The sequence below is a fragment of the Bos indicus x Bos taurus genome, chromosome 2 (assembly GCF_003369695.1).
Source record: "Bos indicus x Bos taurus breed Angus x Brahman F1 hybrid chromosome 2, Bos_hybrid_MaternalHap_v2.0, whole genome shotgun sequence".
Taxonomy (NCBI): Eukaryota; Metazoa; Chordata; class Mammalia; order Artiodactyla; family Bovidae; genus Bos; species Bos indicus x Bos taurus.
In genome coordinates this window covers 85,408,173-85,423,387 of record NC_040077.1, presented here as the reverse complement: position 1 = coordinate 85,423,387, position 15,215 = coordinate 85,408,173, and the positions used below count along the sequence as shown (strand labels likewise).

Below are 15,215 nucleotides of genomic sequence, written 5' to 3'. Positions count from 1 at the left end.
AAATTTTTCTCCTGGTTTTAATAGTGAGAGACAGCACAAATAGAATTGAAAATCTGGATTGCAGGGCTGAGGTTATGTTGCCTTTCGTTTTGCAGCAATGGAGACTGAACTGGTGAGAAAAGGGTAATCAGGTTGAAAATCCTTATTTTGTTTTTGATGATTTATTCTCTGTTTCCTTGGAAACAGAGCTAGCAGCCACAGAGTTGCTGGCATTATGTTTTCTTTTCAAGCTTTGAAACATCAGAGAAAAAGGTGAGGCTTTACGACTGTAATTTGTAGAATCTGATTTATTTTCAAGTAAATTAAAAACAAATGTTATTGAATGCCTGTTACATAAAAGGTGCTCAGCTGCACAGTTATGTCTGACTCTTTGCGACCACATGGACTGCAGCTCGCCAGGCTCCTCTATCTGTGGGATTTTCCAGGCAAGAATATTGCAGTGGGTTGCCATTTCCTCCTCCAGGGGGACTTACCCACCCAGGGATCAAACCCATGTCTCCTGCTTTGCAGGTGGATTCTTTATTGCTGAGCCACTGGGGAATCTGTGCATATAAGGTACTAGGAGGTAAATACTAACAAGTTTGAGAAAAAGCTTTAAACAAATTGAGTAGAATAAATTTTAGTTTCTAAGAGCCAATCTAGTACATATATATATATATATGTATGTGTGTGTATGTATGTATATGTATAAAGAAACAAAGGAAATAAAGTTTATTTAAAAACCTGTCACATGAGTGTAGTACTTTGATATCAGTATAATTTATTGAATTATATTAGGAAGCAAATAGATTCCCACACCAAACAGCACCATTCTTTTTTCCTATATTCCAAGTCAGGTAATATGAGGGTGGTTACCATACGTTGACAGGATAGTTTTTGCATCCAGTAAATAAAATAGACAAAAACTAAGGGGAGCTTGTTGCTGCTGCTGCTGCTGCTGCTGCTGCTAAGTCGCGTCAGTCATGTCTGACTCTGTGCGACCCCATAGATGGAAGCCCACTAGGCTCCTCTGTCCCTGGGATTCTCCAGGCAAGAACACTGGAGTGGGTTGCCATTTCCTTCTCCAATGCATGAAAGTGAAAAGTGAAAGTGAAATCGCTCAGCCATGTCCGACTCTTAGCGACCCCTTGGACTGTAGCCTCCGAGGCTCCTCCGTCCATGGAATTTCCCAGGCAAGAGTACTGGGGTGGGGTGCCATTGCCCTTAAGCAAGCCTAAAAGGTTTCCTAAGAAAGTTTAGTTCATTTGCTCAGTCTTGTCCAACTTTTTGCGACTCCATGAACTGTAGCTTGCAATCCTTCCCTGTCCATCACCAACTCCCAGAGCTTGCTCAAGCTCATGTCCATCAAGTCAGTGATGCCATCCAACCATCTCATCCTCTGTTGTCGCCTTCTCTTCCTGCCTTCAGTCTTTCCCAGCATCAGGGTCTTTTCAAATGAGTCAGTTCTTTGCATTACGTGGCCAAACTATTGGAACTTTAGCTTCACCATCAGTCCTTCCAATGAATATTCAGGACTGATTTCCTTTGGGATTGATTGGTTGGATCTCCTTGCAGCCCAAGGGACTCTCAAGAATCTTCTCCAACACCACAGTTCAAAAGCATCAATTCTTCAGCGCTCAGCTTTCTTTATGGTCCAACTATCACATCCATAATGGTTACTGGAAAAACCATAGCTTTGACTAGACACACCTTTGTTGGCAAAGTAATGTCTCTGCTTTTTAATATGCTGTCTTGGTTGGTCATAGGTTTTCTTTCAAGGAGCAAGCATCTTTTAATTTCATGGCTGCAATCACCATCTGCAGTGATTTTGGAGCCCAAAAAAATAAAGTCTGACACTGTTTCCACTGTTTCCCCATGTATTTCCCATGAAGTGATGGGACCGGATGCCATGATCTTTGTTTTCTGAATGTTGAGCTTTTAGCCAGCTTTTTCACTCTCCTCTTTCACTTTCATCAAGAGGCTCTTTAGTTCTTCACTTTCCACCATAATGGTGGTGTCATTTGCATATCTGAGGTTATTGATATTTCTCGCAGCAATTTTGATTCCAGCTTGTGCTTCATCCAGCTCAGCATTTCGCATGAAAATGAAAGGAAAGTGAAGTCACTCAGTCGTGTCTCTTTGCGAGTCCATGAACTATATATAGCCTGCCAGGCTCCTCCATCCATGGAATTTTCCAGGCAAGGATACTGGAGTGGGTTGTCATTTCCTTCTCTAGGGAAGTTAAATAAGCAGCATAACAATACACAGCCTTGATGTACTCCTATTCCTATTTGGAACCAGTTTGTTTTCCCGTGTCCAGGTCTAACTGTTATTTGTAGATCTGCATACAGATTTCTCAGGAGGCAGGTAAAGTGGTGTGGTATTCCCATCTCTTTAAGAATTTTCCACAGTTTGTTGTGATCCACACAGTCAAAGGCTTTGGCATAGTTAGTAAAGCAGAAATAGATGTTTTTTCTGGAACTCTCTTGCTTTTTCTATGATCCAGTGGATGTTAGCAATTTGATTTCTGGTTCCTAAGAAACTGACATATTAATGAATTTAGTAAATATTTCAGTTGAGCGGTGATTGTCAAATGATTATAATCTGGTCATTTCCTTTATGAAATTTGCATTAATTTAAGTGCAACCCATTCCAGTATTCTTGCCTGGAGAATCCCATGGACAGAGAAGCCTGGCAGGCTACAGTCCATAGGATCACGAAGAGTCAGACGGACTGAAGCAACTTAGCACGCACACACAAATTTAAAAAGTCATACCTTTAAAAATCCTAACTGAGATGAAAAGATAAGAGTTATAGGCAATAATTGCAGGGAAGATTTGTCTTTTTATTTTAATAAGAGCTAATGCAAGTCAAAACCACAATGAAAAATCACCTCTCACCTCTTAGAATGGCTATTATAAAAAAGACAACAAATAACAAATGTTAGTGAGGTACAGGTGTTGGTAGAAATTTAAATTGGTGTAACCACTATGAAAAACAGTAGGTTCCTCAAAAAATTTTAAATTGAACTACCCTATGACCTGGCCAAGGTGGCACTAGTGGTAAAGAACCTGCCTGCCAATGCAGGAGACATAAATTGCAGGTTTGATCCCTGGGTTGGGAAGATGCCCTGGAGAAGGAAATGGCAACCCACTCCAGTATGCTTGCCTGGAGAATCCCCATGGACAGAGGAGCCTGGGGGGCTATGGTTCATAAGGTGGCAAAGAGTTGGACATGACTGAAATGATTTAGCATGCATGCTTGACTTGGCAATTCTACTTCTGTGTACTTATCTGAAGAAAACAAATATACTAATTCAGAAAGATATATGTACCTCTGTGATCATTGCAGCATTATTCATAATAGCCAAAATATGGACACAACCCAAGTTCCCGTCAATAGATGAGTGGATAAAGAAGTTGTGATACACACACGCACACACATGTGTATGTGTGTATATGATGGAATATTATTCAACTATAAAAAATGAAACCTTGCCATTTGCAACAACATAGGTGGACCCAGAAGGTATTAGCTTATGTGAAATTAATCAGAGAAAGACAACTACTGTATGATTTCACTTATATGGAATCTAAAAAAACACAACAAATGAACAAACACAACAAAACACAGAACCACAAATACAGAGAACAAACAAGTAGTTGCCAGGAGGCAGGTGGGGTACAAGGATGAGAGAAATAGGTGAGTGAGATTATGAGATACAAACTTCCAGTCACAAAATGAATGAGCCACAGGTATTAAATGTACAGTGAGGAATATAATCAATAATACCATAATGTCTTTATATGGTGATGGATTGGTAATTAGACTTATTGTAGTGATCAATTTGAAATGCATAGAAATATTGAATTATTATGTTGTACATCAGGAACTAACATAGTATTGTAGGTCGATTATACTTCAGAAACAAATAAACTCACAGAAAAAGAGACCAGATTTGTGGTTACCAGAGGCTGGGGTAGAGGGAAGGGGAATTGGACAAAGGTGGTCAAAGGACAAAACTTCCAGTTATAAATAAGTACTAGGGATATAATGTACAATGTGATAGATATAACTAACACTGCTGTATGTTATCTATGAAAGCTGTTAAGAGAGTAAATCCTAAGAGTTCTCCTAATAAGGAAAATTTTTTTCTATTTCTTTAATTTTGTCTCTATATGAGATTATCAGTGTTTACTAAACTTCTTATGGAAATCATTTCATGATGTAAGTTAAATAATTATGCTCTATGCCTTAGAATTGTCAATTATATCTCAATAAAACTGGAAGAATAAAATTAATATGATCTGAGCATATTTATATGCTTCAAGGGAGAGAGAAGAGTTGAAGAGACTGACAGAGGCTAACTTGATAGAACTAATTTCCAAAAGAGAAAGGAGGCAATGGGAACTAAAACACAACTAGAGGGATTTGCTTTTGATGTCCTCTAATGACATCATAATAATGATAATAATGCTTGCTATTTGCCAGGTATTGTTCCAATCACTTCAGATGTATTAACTGAATTAGGACTGGATGGAGATAATGAACTTGGAAACAAAGAGTTGAAAGAATGTATATGTGAAAATCAAAATCATCTCTATAAATATGAATATGAAGATAAAATTATGTACTGATAATCTGCTGAAACAGAAAGATGGTGTAGGCAGCCTAAAAAGAGATGGTTTGAGGACTAGGAGAGGGAGTTGACCAGAAACATAAAAATACTTCTGAACTGTTTGTGTCATTTTTTTCCAGCAGTGCTCAGATACACTGGTGTCAGAGCTCAGAGATTATATCAACTTAGGGTTGGATGCCTATAAGCAGAATAAGATTGAAAGGCAAGAGTTCAGGAAGTTGACAGCACTGGCAGAGGGTGGTTAAGTGATGGTCTGGGTTAGGTTAGACATGAAATGAACTGAAGCCAGGATGGGGATAATTTTGTAATAGGAAAAAAGAAAGTTCAAAGGTATAGTGTTAGAAGGATTACTTGAGTCTCTGCCTTTCTTCAAAGATAATCAAGATAGCAGGTTGCCACAACTCATGTAAGCCATCAGAACAGTAAGCTCTGTCATCTTCAGGTTCGTTGTTTTCTCTGCAGAGCCGAGCTCTCAGGAAGGATAAATCCTGGCTACTCAAAGTGTAGTCTACTGACCAGCATCACTGGCATCACCCAGGAGATTGTTAGAAATGCAGAATCTTGGGTTTCATTCCAGAACTGAATCAGAATCTGCTTTTTAATTATTTAGTTTTGGCTGTGTTGGTTCTTGGTTGCTGCGGGGGCTTTTCTCTAGTTATGGTGTGTGTAGGCTTCTCATTGTGGTGGCTTGTCTTGTTGCAGAGCATGGGCTCTAGGGCACACAGGCATCAGTGTGTATGGATTCAGTAGTTGTGGTTCCCAGGCTGTAGAGCACAGGTTCAATTATAATTGTGGCTTAATTGCTCCGCAGCACATCAGAACTTCCTGGACCAGGGCTAGAATCTGTGTCTCCTACATTGGTAGGCAGATTCTTTACCACTGAGCCATAAAGGAAGCCCAGAATCTGCTGTATAATCTCCAAGTAACTCATATGTACATTAAGTTTGAGGCACTGGGATAAACAGATGTGAGTGCAGCTTCACCCTTGGTTTATTTGTGCTGATGATGATATGCTAGGGGAAACAAGGAGCAGATATCCTGCCTGTGATGTTCTCAAGATCCCAGGCTATTGAGCACTCCACTTTTAATGTATAATTTAAACCCTTTCCCAAATGACTCCTTATACCCCGCACAAATTCCTAATTCCACACTAGACACCAGGTGCTCTGAACATATGAATATCATGGTATCATATGAGATAAACTATAAGCTTCCTTTTAGTTTTAAAATTATTTTACATATCATAGCCACACTTCATCTGCACAGAAAATCAGCCCAAGTGGAATGAAATTCAGTCAGTACAAAAAATAATGATAAGAATAATTTTGTAGTTAGCCACACACACACACACACACACACACACACACACAGCTATCTGCTCTTGGGTCAGCTTTAGAGGGTGCTACTCTGTCTAACTACTAACAATTTCAGTGTTTTGAAGCTGCTATACGTGATTATGAATGGTTTCTGAACTACTTTTTTACCCTTTTGTGCAAAACCAAACTGAAATTCATTTAAATGAATTAAGTCATTTGAGGGAATCTGAGTGGAAGCTTGAGGGAATTTGTCTCCATATGTTAATGTGGAACCAATTTCCGAAGAGGTGGAGGTTCTGAGGAGTAAGGCAAGTTAGCGGCAAATTGATCACACAGATACCTATCGGTTGCATCAGTTTTAATGGAAAAATTGGTAACATTATTTAAAGACCAACGATGCTTTTTGATTCAGTCTTTTATCTTATACCAAGACTAGAATCTCGTTGACCCGCTGGTGGCTTTTTATGAGCCCGTGCTTTTTAAGCACTGTTGCCTACTGGGCCGACGTCGGCGGTCAAGGATGGGGAGAAAACGCCGTTTGATCTCTGTTTAAGCTAACCGGTCCTGTGGATGTACTCCACCACCGCTGGGGAACCGAAATTGCGGAGGCCTGAGGCGTCTCAAAATTGAACGGTTAGGGTTTTTAAGCTGCACAGGGAGAGATGTTCGCGACGTGACAGCTGATGGTCCCCGGGGTCTGATGTCTCCCCTCCCCATGCCTGGTTGGCTCACCATCGTTAATCGCCTCCCTCTCTCTCTCCAGGTTAGCCCACCAGACGCCCACTCTCAGTCCTTCCCTCTCTTCGGCTCTAGGGCTCCCGCGCTCTCCCATGCCTCTCTCGTCCCCCCTTTACCGCTCTTCTTTCTCTCCAGCCGGCCTCTCATTGCCCTCCCCTTGCCTTTCCTCCTTTTCCTTTTCCTTGCGCCCTCACCTCACTCTCCAGCCCAGCCCACTCCGCGCTCTCTTTTCTCAGTCCTCAGATTCGCGCTCCCGCGGCAAACGCCGCCTCCGCTCTCGCAGGGAGACGCTGGGCTGGAAGGTTTTGGAGAGGCTGCGCGCAGGCGCAACGCGCGGCGCGCGCGCGGGCAGGCCGGGCGTCCACGCAGGCGCGCGCTGCTCGGGTTTCGCTCCCGCGTGGGCAGCGGGACGTTCTTCTGCTCCCTCAGTCAGGGCTGAGGGCCCCACGGCTATACTGGGGGAGGCGTCATGTTACTCCACTCTGTCAATCTCTGGAACCTGGCATTTTATGCCCTCATGGTCTTCATGGCCACCCTGGGGCTATGGGACGTCTTCTTCGGCTTTGAGGAAAATAAGTGCAGTATGAGCTACATGTTTGAGTACCCGGAGTATCAGGTGAGGTTCTGCCCTCCCTTCGCTGGCCGCTCCGAGGCTCGGGCCCCTCCAGCCTTACCCTTCGGTGCGTTTCCCCTGCCTCGGCTCCCCGCGCCTCTCCCTTCCTCTTACCCCTACTGCGTCTCTGCTTTCTTGGCCCCAGAGTACTTCGCAGCCCCCCGCGGTCCCCTTCTCCTGCCCTTTGTGTCCTGTGTTCTCGGTGGGGTCCTTGATGGATGGTTCCCGGAGCATCCTCCCCGCCCCCCTCGGGGTTGCTCCCAGTTCCTCCGCCCCGTTCGCGGTCCCGAATCCCGAGCAGAGAAGGGCCGGGCCCGACGCCCCTCATCCCCGGAGACTCAGCTCCAGTCTCTCCCCAAATCCCTCCTCCCAGCCTTCCTGCCTTAACAGGTGCTCCGAGCCCTCCTTTGCTTCCCACACGCCGAAATTCTTCCCCTCCCGCCCAGTAGTTTGAGTGTCAGCTCTTGCTTTTCTAGAAGGGAAGCAAGCTTCTACAGAGCGTATATTGCCTAGATCTAGTTCCCAGGTCTGCTTTAGAGACTTGAGGGTTACCTGTATGTGAAAGGCTAACCTGATGAGTAAGTAAATGAGGAACTAACTCATTTCTCTCCTGGGAAGGTTTTGCGGAGCCCCCTAGTCTTGCAGGTCCTGGGTGTATAGAGGCGTGTCGCCCCTTACCAGTTGAATGTTAAATCTGTTTCCTGGTGGTATTTTTGTTTTCTCATTGTGTTTGGAATTTTAAAAAGACCCGGCCCTTCTATCTCTCCGCCCCCACCTTTCTTTCTGTTTTCGATATTTTCAGTCACAGTTGCTTTATCGGTTCAGCATAGTAGACTCTAGAATTTCATTCATGACCAGCTGTAAAAAGAGTGACAAATTACACAGGCATCCAAAGAAATTTCACCGGAATGATTCTTTCCTTTCTAAATGCATCTTCTAATTATGGAATATATATTTTAATGATAACTCCCTACCGTAAAAAGTATGTGTACTATAATACATACTGATAAAATGCATTTAAAACCATAGAAAACTTATTCTTTGAGGTGAGGGATGCAGATCCTGGTTGTTTCCGTGTACAGGTCATTATGGAGGGATATTATTTGATTATCCTGCTATTATTTAGATCTTAAAACTACTTAAGATTTAAATTGCTGAAGAACATTCTTTCCCATGGCCAAAATTCAAATTTAGATTTCATTTGTTTTGATATCTTTACCTTGCATGGGATTGAGATTTCATTTGTTTTGAGATCTTTACCTTGGATCAGTGCTTATATGGAAATGGAAGCTTTTGATATCAGATACTATTGAGGGAACAGATTTTAGCATATTACAGTGGTCTTTTAATTTCTAAATGAATATGCTGGTTTATGTTTATCAGAGCCTGCATATAGTTAAATATGTGGGCTTTTAGTTTAAATTTTTTTAAAACTGAAAATAGAGCCTTTATAATCTTTTATTTTTCTTTGGTTTAATTAGAAAACTCCCAGTAGATTGAAGTAGGTCGTTTTAGTTTTGTACTGCATTGAAGAATTTAGGAAACAATACAGTACTAATTCCCATTTATTTTTGGATTATCCACAATTATTGAAGCTATCTTAACATTTCAAGTAGTAGAAATCACTTAGTGTTGGGAACAAAGCAGCATAATATTGACTGGAAAGACACAGAAAATTAGTGTAGCTAATGCAAAAGAGATGTTTGGGTTTTTTTGTTGTTCTTGAATAGTCTTATTTATTTTTGCTGTTTTGAGGTTTTATTTATTTATTTTTGAGGTTTTATACTTATGTTAATAATACCTTAGTACTGTAATATTAGAGTGGCAGGAGTTTTGATACACATTTTCAGTAAATGTTTATGGTGTAAAAAGTGTTTATTCATTACAGTATTTGTGTTTGACTCTTCATTTTATTGTGCACACTAGGTTGCAAAAGCTGCCTACAGAAATGAGTCATTTTGAGTATAATAAGTGAGATTTCTGGATAACTGGGGGCTTTCTATTAAGAACCAATTATTTGTTTAAAGTATTCTAAACATATTTTTATATTGCTTTTAGTTATATTTTCTATTAAGCTCTAATTGTTCACACGTTGGTATCCAGCGTATGGAATATCCTAGTTACTGGGTTTTTTTTTTCTCTTTTTTGATGTTTTTCTTCTTTTTTTACTTCTTGTTTACATATTCTTTAGCAGAATTTTAGAGGCATTTAAAAGGTTGGTTGAAACATGCTCAGTTTTATTTTCCACTTTAAAAATAAAATGTGGCACAGGAATTTGAAACCCTAAAAATTGTTTTGAATTTAAATTTTTTTATTATCTCTTGATCCTCTACCTTTGGTTTTCCTGTATTCACTTATTCAGAGTTAGTCGAACATCTCACAAACCTACCAGGCAAAATATACATTACCCTTGAAAGCTTTTGCCTTACATTTTAGCCAAATTGTAGAATTTGAGACAAAAACATGTGTTGTGTTTTTTAATACAATAATTTATTTGACTGTAGATATGTGACCTCCTCTCTGAAAGGAAATGCTGATATTGGGAAATGAAAATCACTTATTTTGTTACTAAGTGTGATGTTTATTTAGTATATCATTTAATGACTTCTCTGTGTAAGTAAATTTTAGATATGGGATTTGGGTGAGGAGGAATTAGAGATAAATCAGACATTGTGCCTTTAAATTTGTCTTTAAAGTGTAATGAGGGAGACAGGAATGAAATGAATAGGCAAAATATAATGTGTTGAACATTATAATTTCACTGTAAGAGTGTGTACAAGGCTCTTCACAGAAGAGAACAGCCATGTTCATCTTGAGTAGTCAGTGGTTATAGAGAAGAGGTTGTGTACTGGGCAATGTAGGATATGTATGTAGTTCACACAGTGCCGAAACAAGAAAATTGCAGGAATAAAGAACATTTGTGAAGGTAGGAAGGTACCAGGATACATTCTATAAGTAGTATTTATAGTATGTTATCATTTTTATGAAGAGGAGAAAATAACCTAAGACATTTGCTTATATTTGTGTATACTGTACATGTAAACTACTTCTGGAAGCACAAACTGCCAACATTGATTGCCTTCTGAGTAGGTAATTGGATAACTAATGAACCCAAGGGTAGTAGAGCTTTTTCAGTATATACCGTGTTGAATCTTGAATTTTGGAACATATTAAAACATTTAAAATATGGCATATATAAGTTATAAGGAAGTAGGTAAGAATAATTAGAACCAGGTTTTAAAGGACCTCTCAAGTATTTATCATCTGTGTGTGTAGTGAAGAAACACATAAGCTATATGTTTTAACAAGGTTATTTCTTGACAGCAGTATGGACTATGGATTGTTAGTCTTTGGTAGGGGAGAGTTCTCATTTAAAATCATCAATTTAAAATATATTGGAGTCCTGTTGCTATAAATGTTTTCTTTTTTTAAACTCCTTGACCATCTTCTGTTTTTTAAACATCATCCTTTTTGTGTACCTATATCTTTTCTGTCCTCAATCGAGGCAATACCCTTCCTGTCTTTTCCTGCCACTTACTCCCAACTTGAATTTTGTTGGAAACACAGTTTTGCCATTGCCTATGATTCCCACTTTATATTTTGTTCTATGTCTTTTTTTCCATCTTTATGCTTTTTTCTACTCCATATTATACGCAGTCATATTTTTAAATGTACACTGTCTCACTATAAAATTGCTTTTATAATAGTAGATTATGAAATTTATCAAATAATATTCTTTTGCTTATTTTTCTGTCTCCAGGGAATTAAATACTTTTTTGGATATATTTGATTGTTTTATCCTTCTTAGTTAGTTTTCAACTTGTTCAAAACTTTGTTTAGTCACCGTCCTAAAAAGAACCTACTGTGTGTGTGCTACTATCTCAAATAGTGTGCTAAATTATAAGAAGTTAAGATAACTGTTCCCTTGTTCTCTCATTTTTTTTCCTTGCATAATTTACACCTAAAGAACAAAATATTGCATCCTTTTTATTTTTGGTTATTTACTGTGCATAATTAATATTGGGACTAATTTGAGTTGAGGTAAATAAACACATCTTAAAGCAAATAGTTGATATCTCTGTATTTTGAATATTTGAGGAGGTAAAGTTGCTAGTAACTTAAACAACAAGCTCACAGTCTCTGAAGTTGTTTTCATGGTGTTACTGGCACAGATTGGTTATGGTACCATCCTCAAATATTCAGGAATTTGCATAAATGATCAGAATTATTCTTTTTAGAACAGTGATTTTTTTCAGTAGTCATTACCCATTTACAATTTTCAAAATTCACTCAGTAGTTAAAATTTTTACCAAGCACGTGTACATTACTAGTTTAGTTTAGTCACTCAGTCATGTCTGACTCTTTGTGACCCCATGGACTCATGCCTACCAGGCTCCTCTGTCCATTTTCCAGGCAAGAGTACTGGAGTGGGTTACCATTTCCTTCTCCAGAGGATCTATAACTGCTAGATCATTAAATCTCTTGATGTCTCTTTAAATAAAATCTACTTTCAGTATAACTGGCTTCATTTTTAATGGTCTCTCAGTTAGTCTCAGTGTTAGCTGCTCAGTCGTGTCCAACTCTTTGTGACCTCATGGACTGTAGCCCGCCAGGCTCCTCTGTCCATGGAGTTCTCCAGACAAGAATACTGAAGTGGGTTGCCATTCTTTTCTCCAGGGAATATTCCCAACTCAGGGATCTAAGCCGGGTCTCCTGCATCGCAGGCAGATTCTTTACTGTCTGAGCCACCAGGGAAGCCCTTAATGGTCTCTATCCCTTAGGGGTAAAAGAGAAAAAGAAAAAAAAAAGGAGCAGAAGAAGATCTTATGCTTTACTACTAATTTTGTAGATGCCTACCTTTTGGGGATGACATTAAGACTTCATTTATATTTTGTTGAAAGAAATGTCAATTACTGGCTCATTTGGTAAATAATAATATGAATTGCAGAGTAGTTTTAGGCTCACTGACAAACCATGCACCGGGTCCATGAAAACTGAAACAGATGCTAATTCATTGGAATGTTTGTGGTGAGAAGACTGTCCATGTCTTGACCAAGTCATGGCTGTAGGATTCAGATTAATTTGTTAAGTACATTGTAGGTCAAGCGTAGTAAGTTGAGAGGTAGGAAAGCTGCATTATAAAACAAACTTACTTTCCTTTGAATGATACAACAGCTTGGAGTTTATGTTAGGACCTGAGTAAAAGGAGAGAGACATTACAAAACAGTTTAAAATAGCAAAAAAGAATTCATTTAATAATGGAAAGCTTTTATCATTTATAAGTATAATTGATAAGTGATACTAAATATAATGCATTTTCAATTATGTTAACATGGAGCATGCTGACATAAACCAGTATTTTTCTCTTGTCAGCAGCTATTTTGAGTAATTTCTATTTATATTAGAATTTTAAGTAGTCTCATTTTATGTTTTCTTAAAGACTACATGGTTTAAAACTTACACAATTCAAGACGGATGCTTCATATGTATAAACTAAAAATAGAACTTTGTTGTTCGTTAAATGTAGTTTTTATCATCAGTAATGTTTTTATATTGTATTGTTTCAAATTTGTATAATTCAAAATTGGATATAGTGAGACTGAATTGTATTACTAAAACATATTAAAGTGAAATTGCTTTCTCTTTCCTATAGAAAATTGAACTTCCAAAGAAACTGGCAAAACGCTATCCTGCTTATGAATTGTATCTTTATGGAGAAGGGTCCTATGCTGAAGAACACAAAGTTCTCCCTTTAACGGGTATTCCTGTTCTCTTTCTTCCTGGTAATGCTGGAAGTTATAAGCAAGGTAAGTCTCAAAAATAAATTTTGAAAGCTGTGAAATTCAGTTAAAGAATTAATTCAGATACATACTCTGCATTAACTACTTCACTACGCATACTGGGAGACACAAATATATGACATTTTATCTGAGAGAAGTATGTGACAAGTATATAAAAAAAAAGTTGAAAGCCACTTTGCAGAGAATAAGTAGGAGAAGATAAGATGATGATAAATAGATGATATAGGGATTTGGGAATCAGCAGAGGTAAGAGGTTTATGTTAGAAATTGAGTGTACACAAAAGAGAACCTAAAGGATTGACTAGAGAAGTAAATGGGTGGTTTAAGTTATGCTGAGCAAGAGAGGAGATTGATTTCTTTCTTTTGGAGCTATTTAAATTAGATCTAGAAATACGGAGGCAAACACAGAAAGGTGGGGTTGGGGAAGATTTGTGTACATATTCCAAATTGAAATATAACAGTTATTCCTAGTGTAACAGTCAAGCAATGTAGAAGTAATTTCAGCTAAAATCCCTTTTTTATTGTTAAAAAAAATGATGTGTTCTTTAAATAATGAGAATAGAATTATTTCAACATTTAGTATTACTCCAGGAGATAGTGAAGGACAGGGAAGCCTGGTGTGCTGTAGTCCATGAGGTTGCAAAGAGTTGGACACAACTTAGTGACTGAACAGCAACAAAGTATAATTACTTACATGTTTATCTATTTAGCTAGCAAATATTTATGAGGTACTTACCATGAGCCAAGCAGTGTTTTAGATATTAGGCAGTATTCTAGATATTCTAGATATTAGTATGCCAGTAATGTTAAAAGTCGGAGAAGGCAATGGCACCCCACTCTAGTACTCTTGCCTGGAAAATCCCATGGATGGAGGAGCCTGGTAGGCTGCAGTCCATGGGGTCGCTAAGAGTCGGACATGACTGAGAACATCACTTTCACTTTTCACTTTCATGCATTGGAGAAGGAAATGGCAACCCACTCCAGTGTTCTTGCCTGGAGAATCCCAGGGACGGAGGAGCCTGGTGGGATGCCGTCTATGGGGTCACACAGAGTCGGACACGACTGAAGTGACTTAGCAGCAATGTTAAAAGTTAGAAAAATAAACGAGTAAGGGATAAAGGATAAACAGGGTCAAGAGGTGACTAGATGAAGTGGCCAGTATGAGGAGATGACATTTTGAGCAGAGGCCTGAGTATGGCAAGGGACTAAGGTATGGTACTGTTTCAGGGAAGACGTGGAAACAGGAACACGTTTGGTGCATTCAAGGCTACTGAGACTAGAGAAAGTGAAAAGTGATGAGGATGGAAAAGTAGTCACAGGCTGTATCATAAAAGCTGTGGAAGAGACTTAGAATTTTGATTTAAATGTGATGGATAACTATTGGAGAGGTTGGGTAGGAAATTATAAACTCTGATTTTTAAAATTTAATCATTGTATTTGAAGTATAACACATAAACAGAAAAATGTGTAGACTATCACTATTTGGTTAAAAATGATTATAGAGTGAGTACCCAGGGGCCATACTCAAGTCAAGAAATAGAAGATCGTCAGCACCCTGGAAGCCCTCGTGTGCCTTTTCCTGATTAAAACTCCCTCCTTCCCTTCTAGATGAAGCCACAATCCTAAGTTTAAGGTAGTCATTTTCTTTACTTTCTTTATAGTTTTAGCATCTTAGTGTGCATCTCTAATTCATTCTACTTATTTGGGGCTATTAAGGAAATTTTTTTTTAAAGAGGAGCTGATATTTTTTATTTTATTATTATTTTTATTTTTGGCCTTGCCACTCAGCATGCAGAATCTTAGTTTCCCAACCAGGGATTGAACCTGTGTCCCCTGCAGTGGATGCACCAAGTTTTAACTACTGGACCACCAAGGAAGTCCCAATTTTGGGCTGTTTTAAACTTTTCACTGTAATCACTCAGTGTGTATTATTCTGTGACTGGCTTCTTCTGCTTAACATTTTTTTTTAACCTAGTAAAAGTAACTTTTACTGATTTTTTATCTTAGATCTTTTAAAACGTTGAAGAATAGTTGATTTACAGTGTTGTGTTAGTTACAGGTATACAGCAAAGTGATTCAGTTTTATACACACACACACACACACACACACACACACACACACACATATA

The 15,215-nt window shown here is 38.7% G+C and overlaps 1 protein-coding gene across 1 annotated transcript in view; it reads left to right on the top strand.

The window, feature by feature from the left end:
- Positions 1 to 7,020: 7,020 nt before the first annotated feature.
- Positions 7,021 to 15,215, top strand: part of PGAP1 (post-GPI attachment to proteins 1) — an 81,119-nt gene continuing 72,924 nt past the window's right edge. The window contains exons 1-2 of the mRNA XM_027563468.1: positions 7,021 to 7,288; positions 12,939 to 13,092. Coding sequence (XP_027419269.1) covers positions 7,142 to 7,288; positions 12,939 to 13,092 — 301 coding nt within the window. The 5' untranslated portion in view covers positions 7,021 to 7,141. The remainder of the gene's footprint in view (positions 7,289 to 12,938; positions 13,093 to 15,215) is intronic.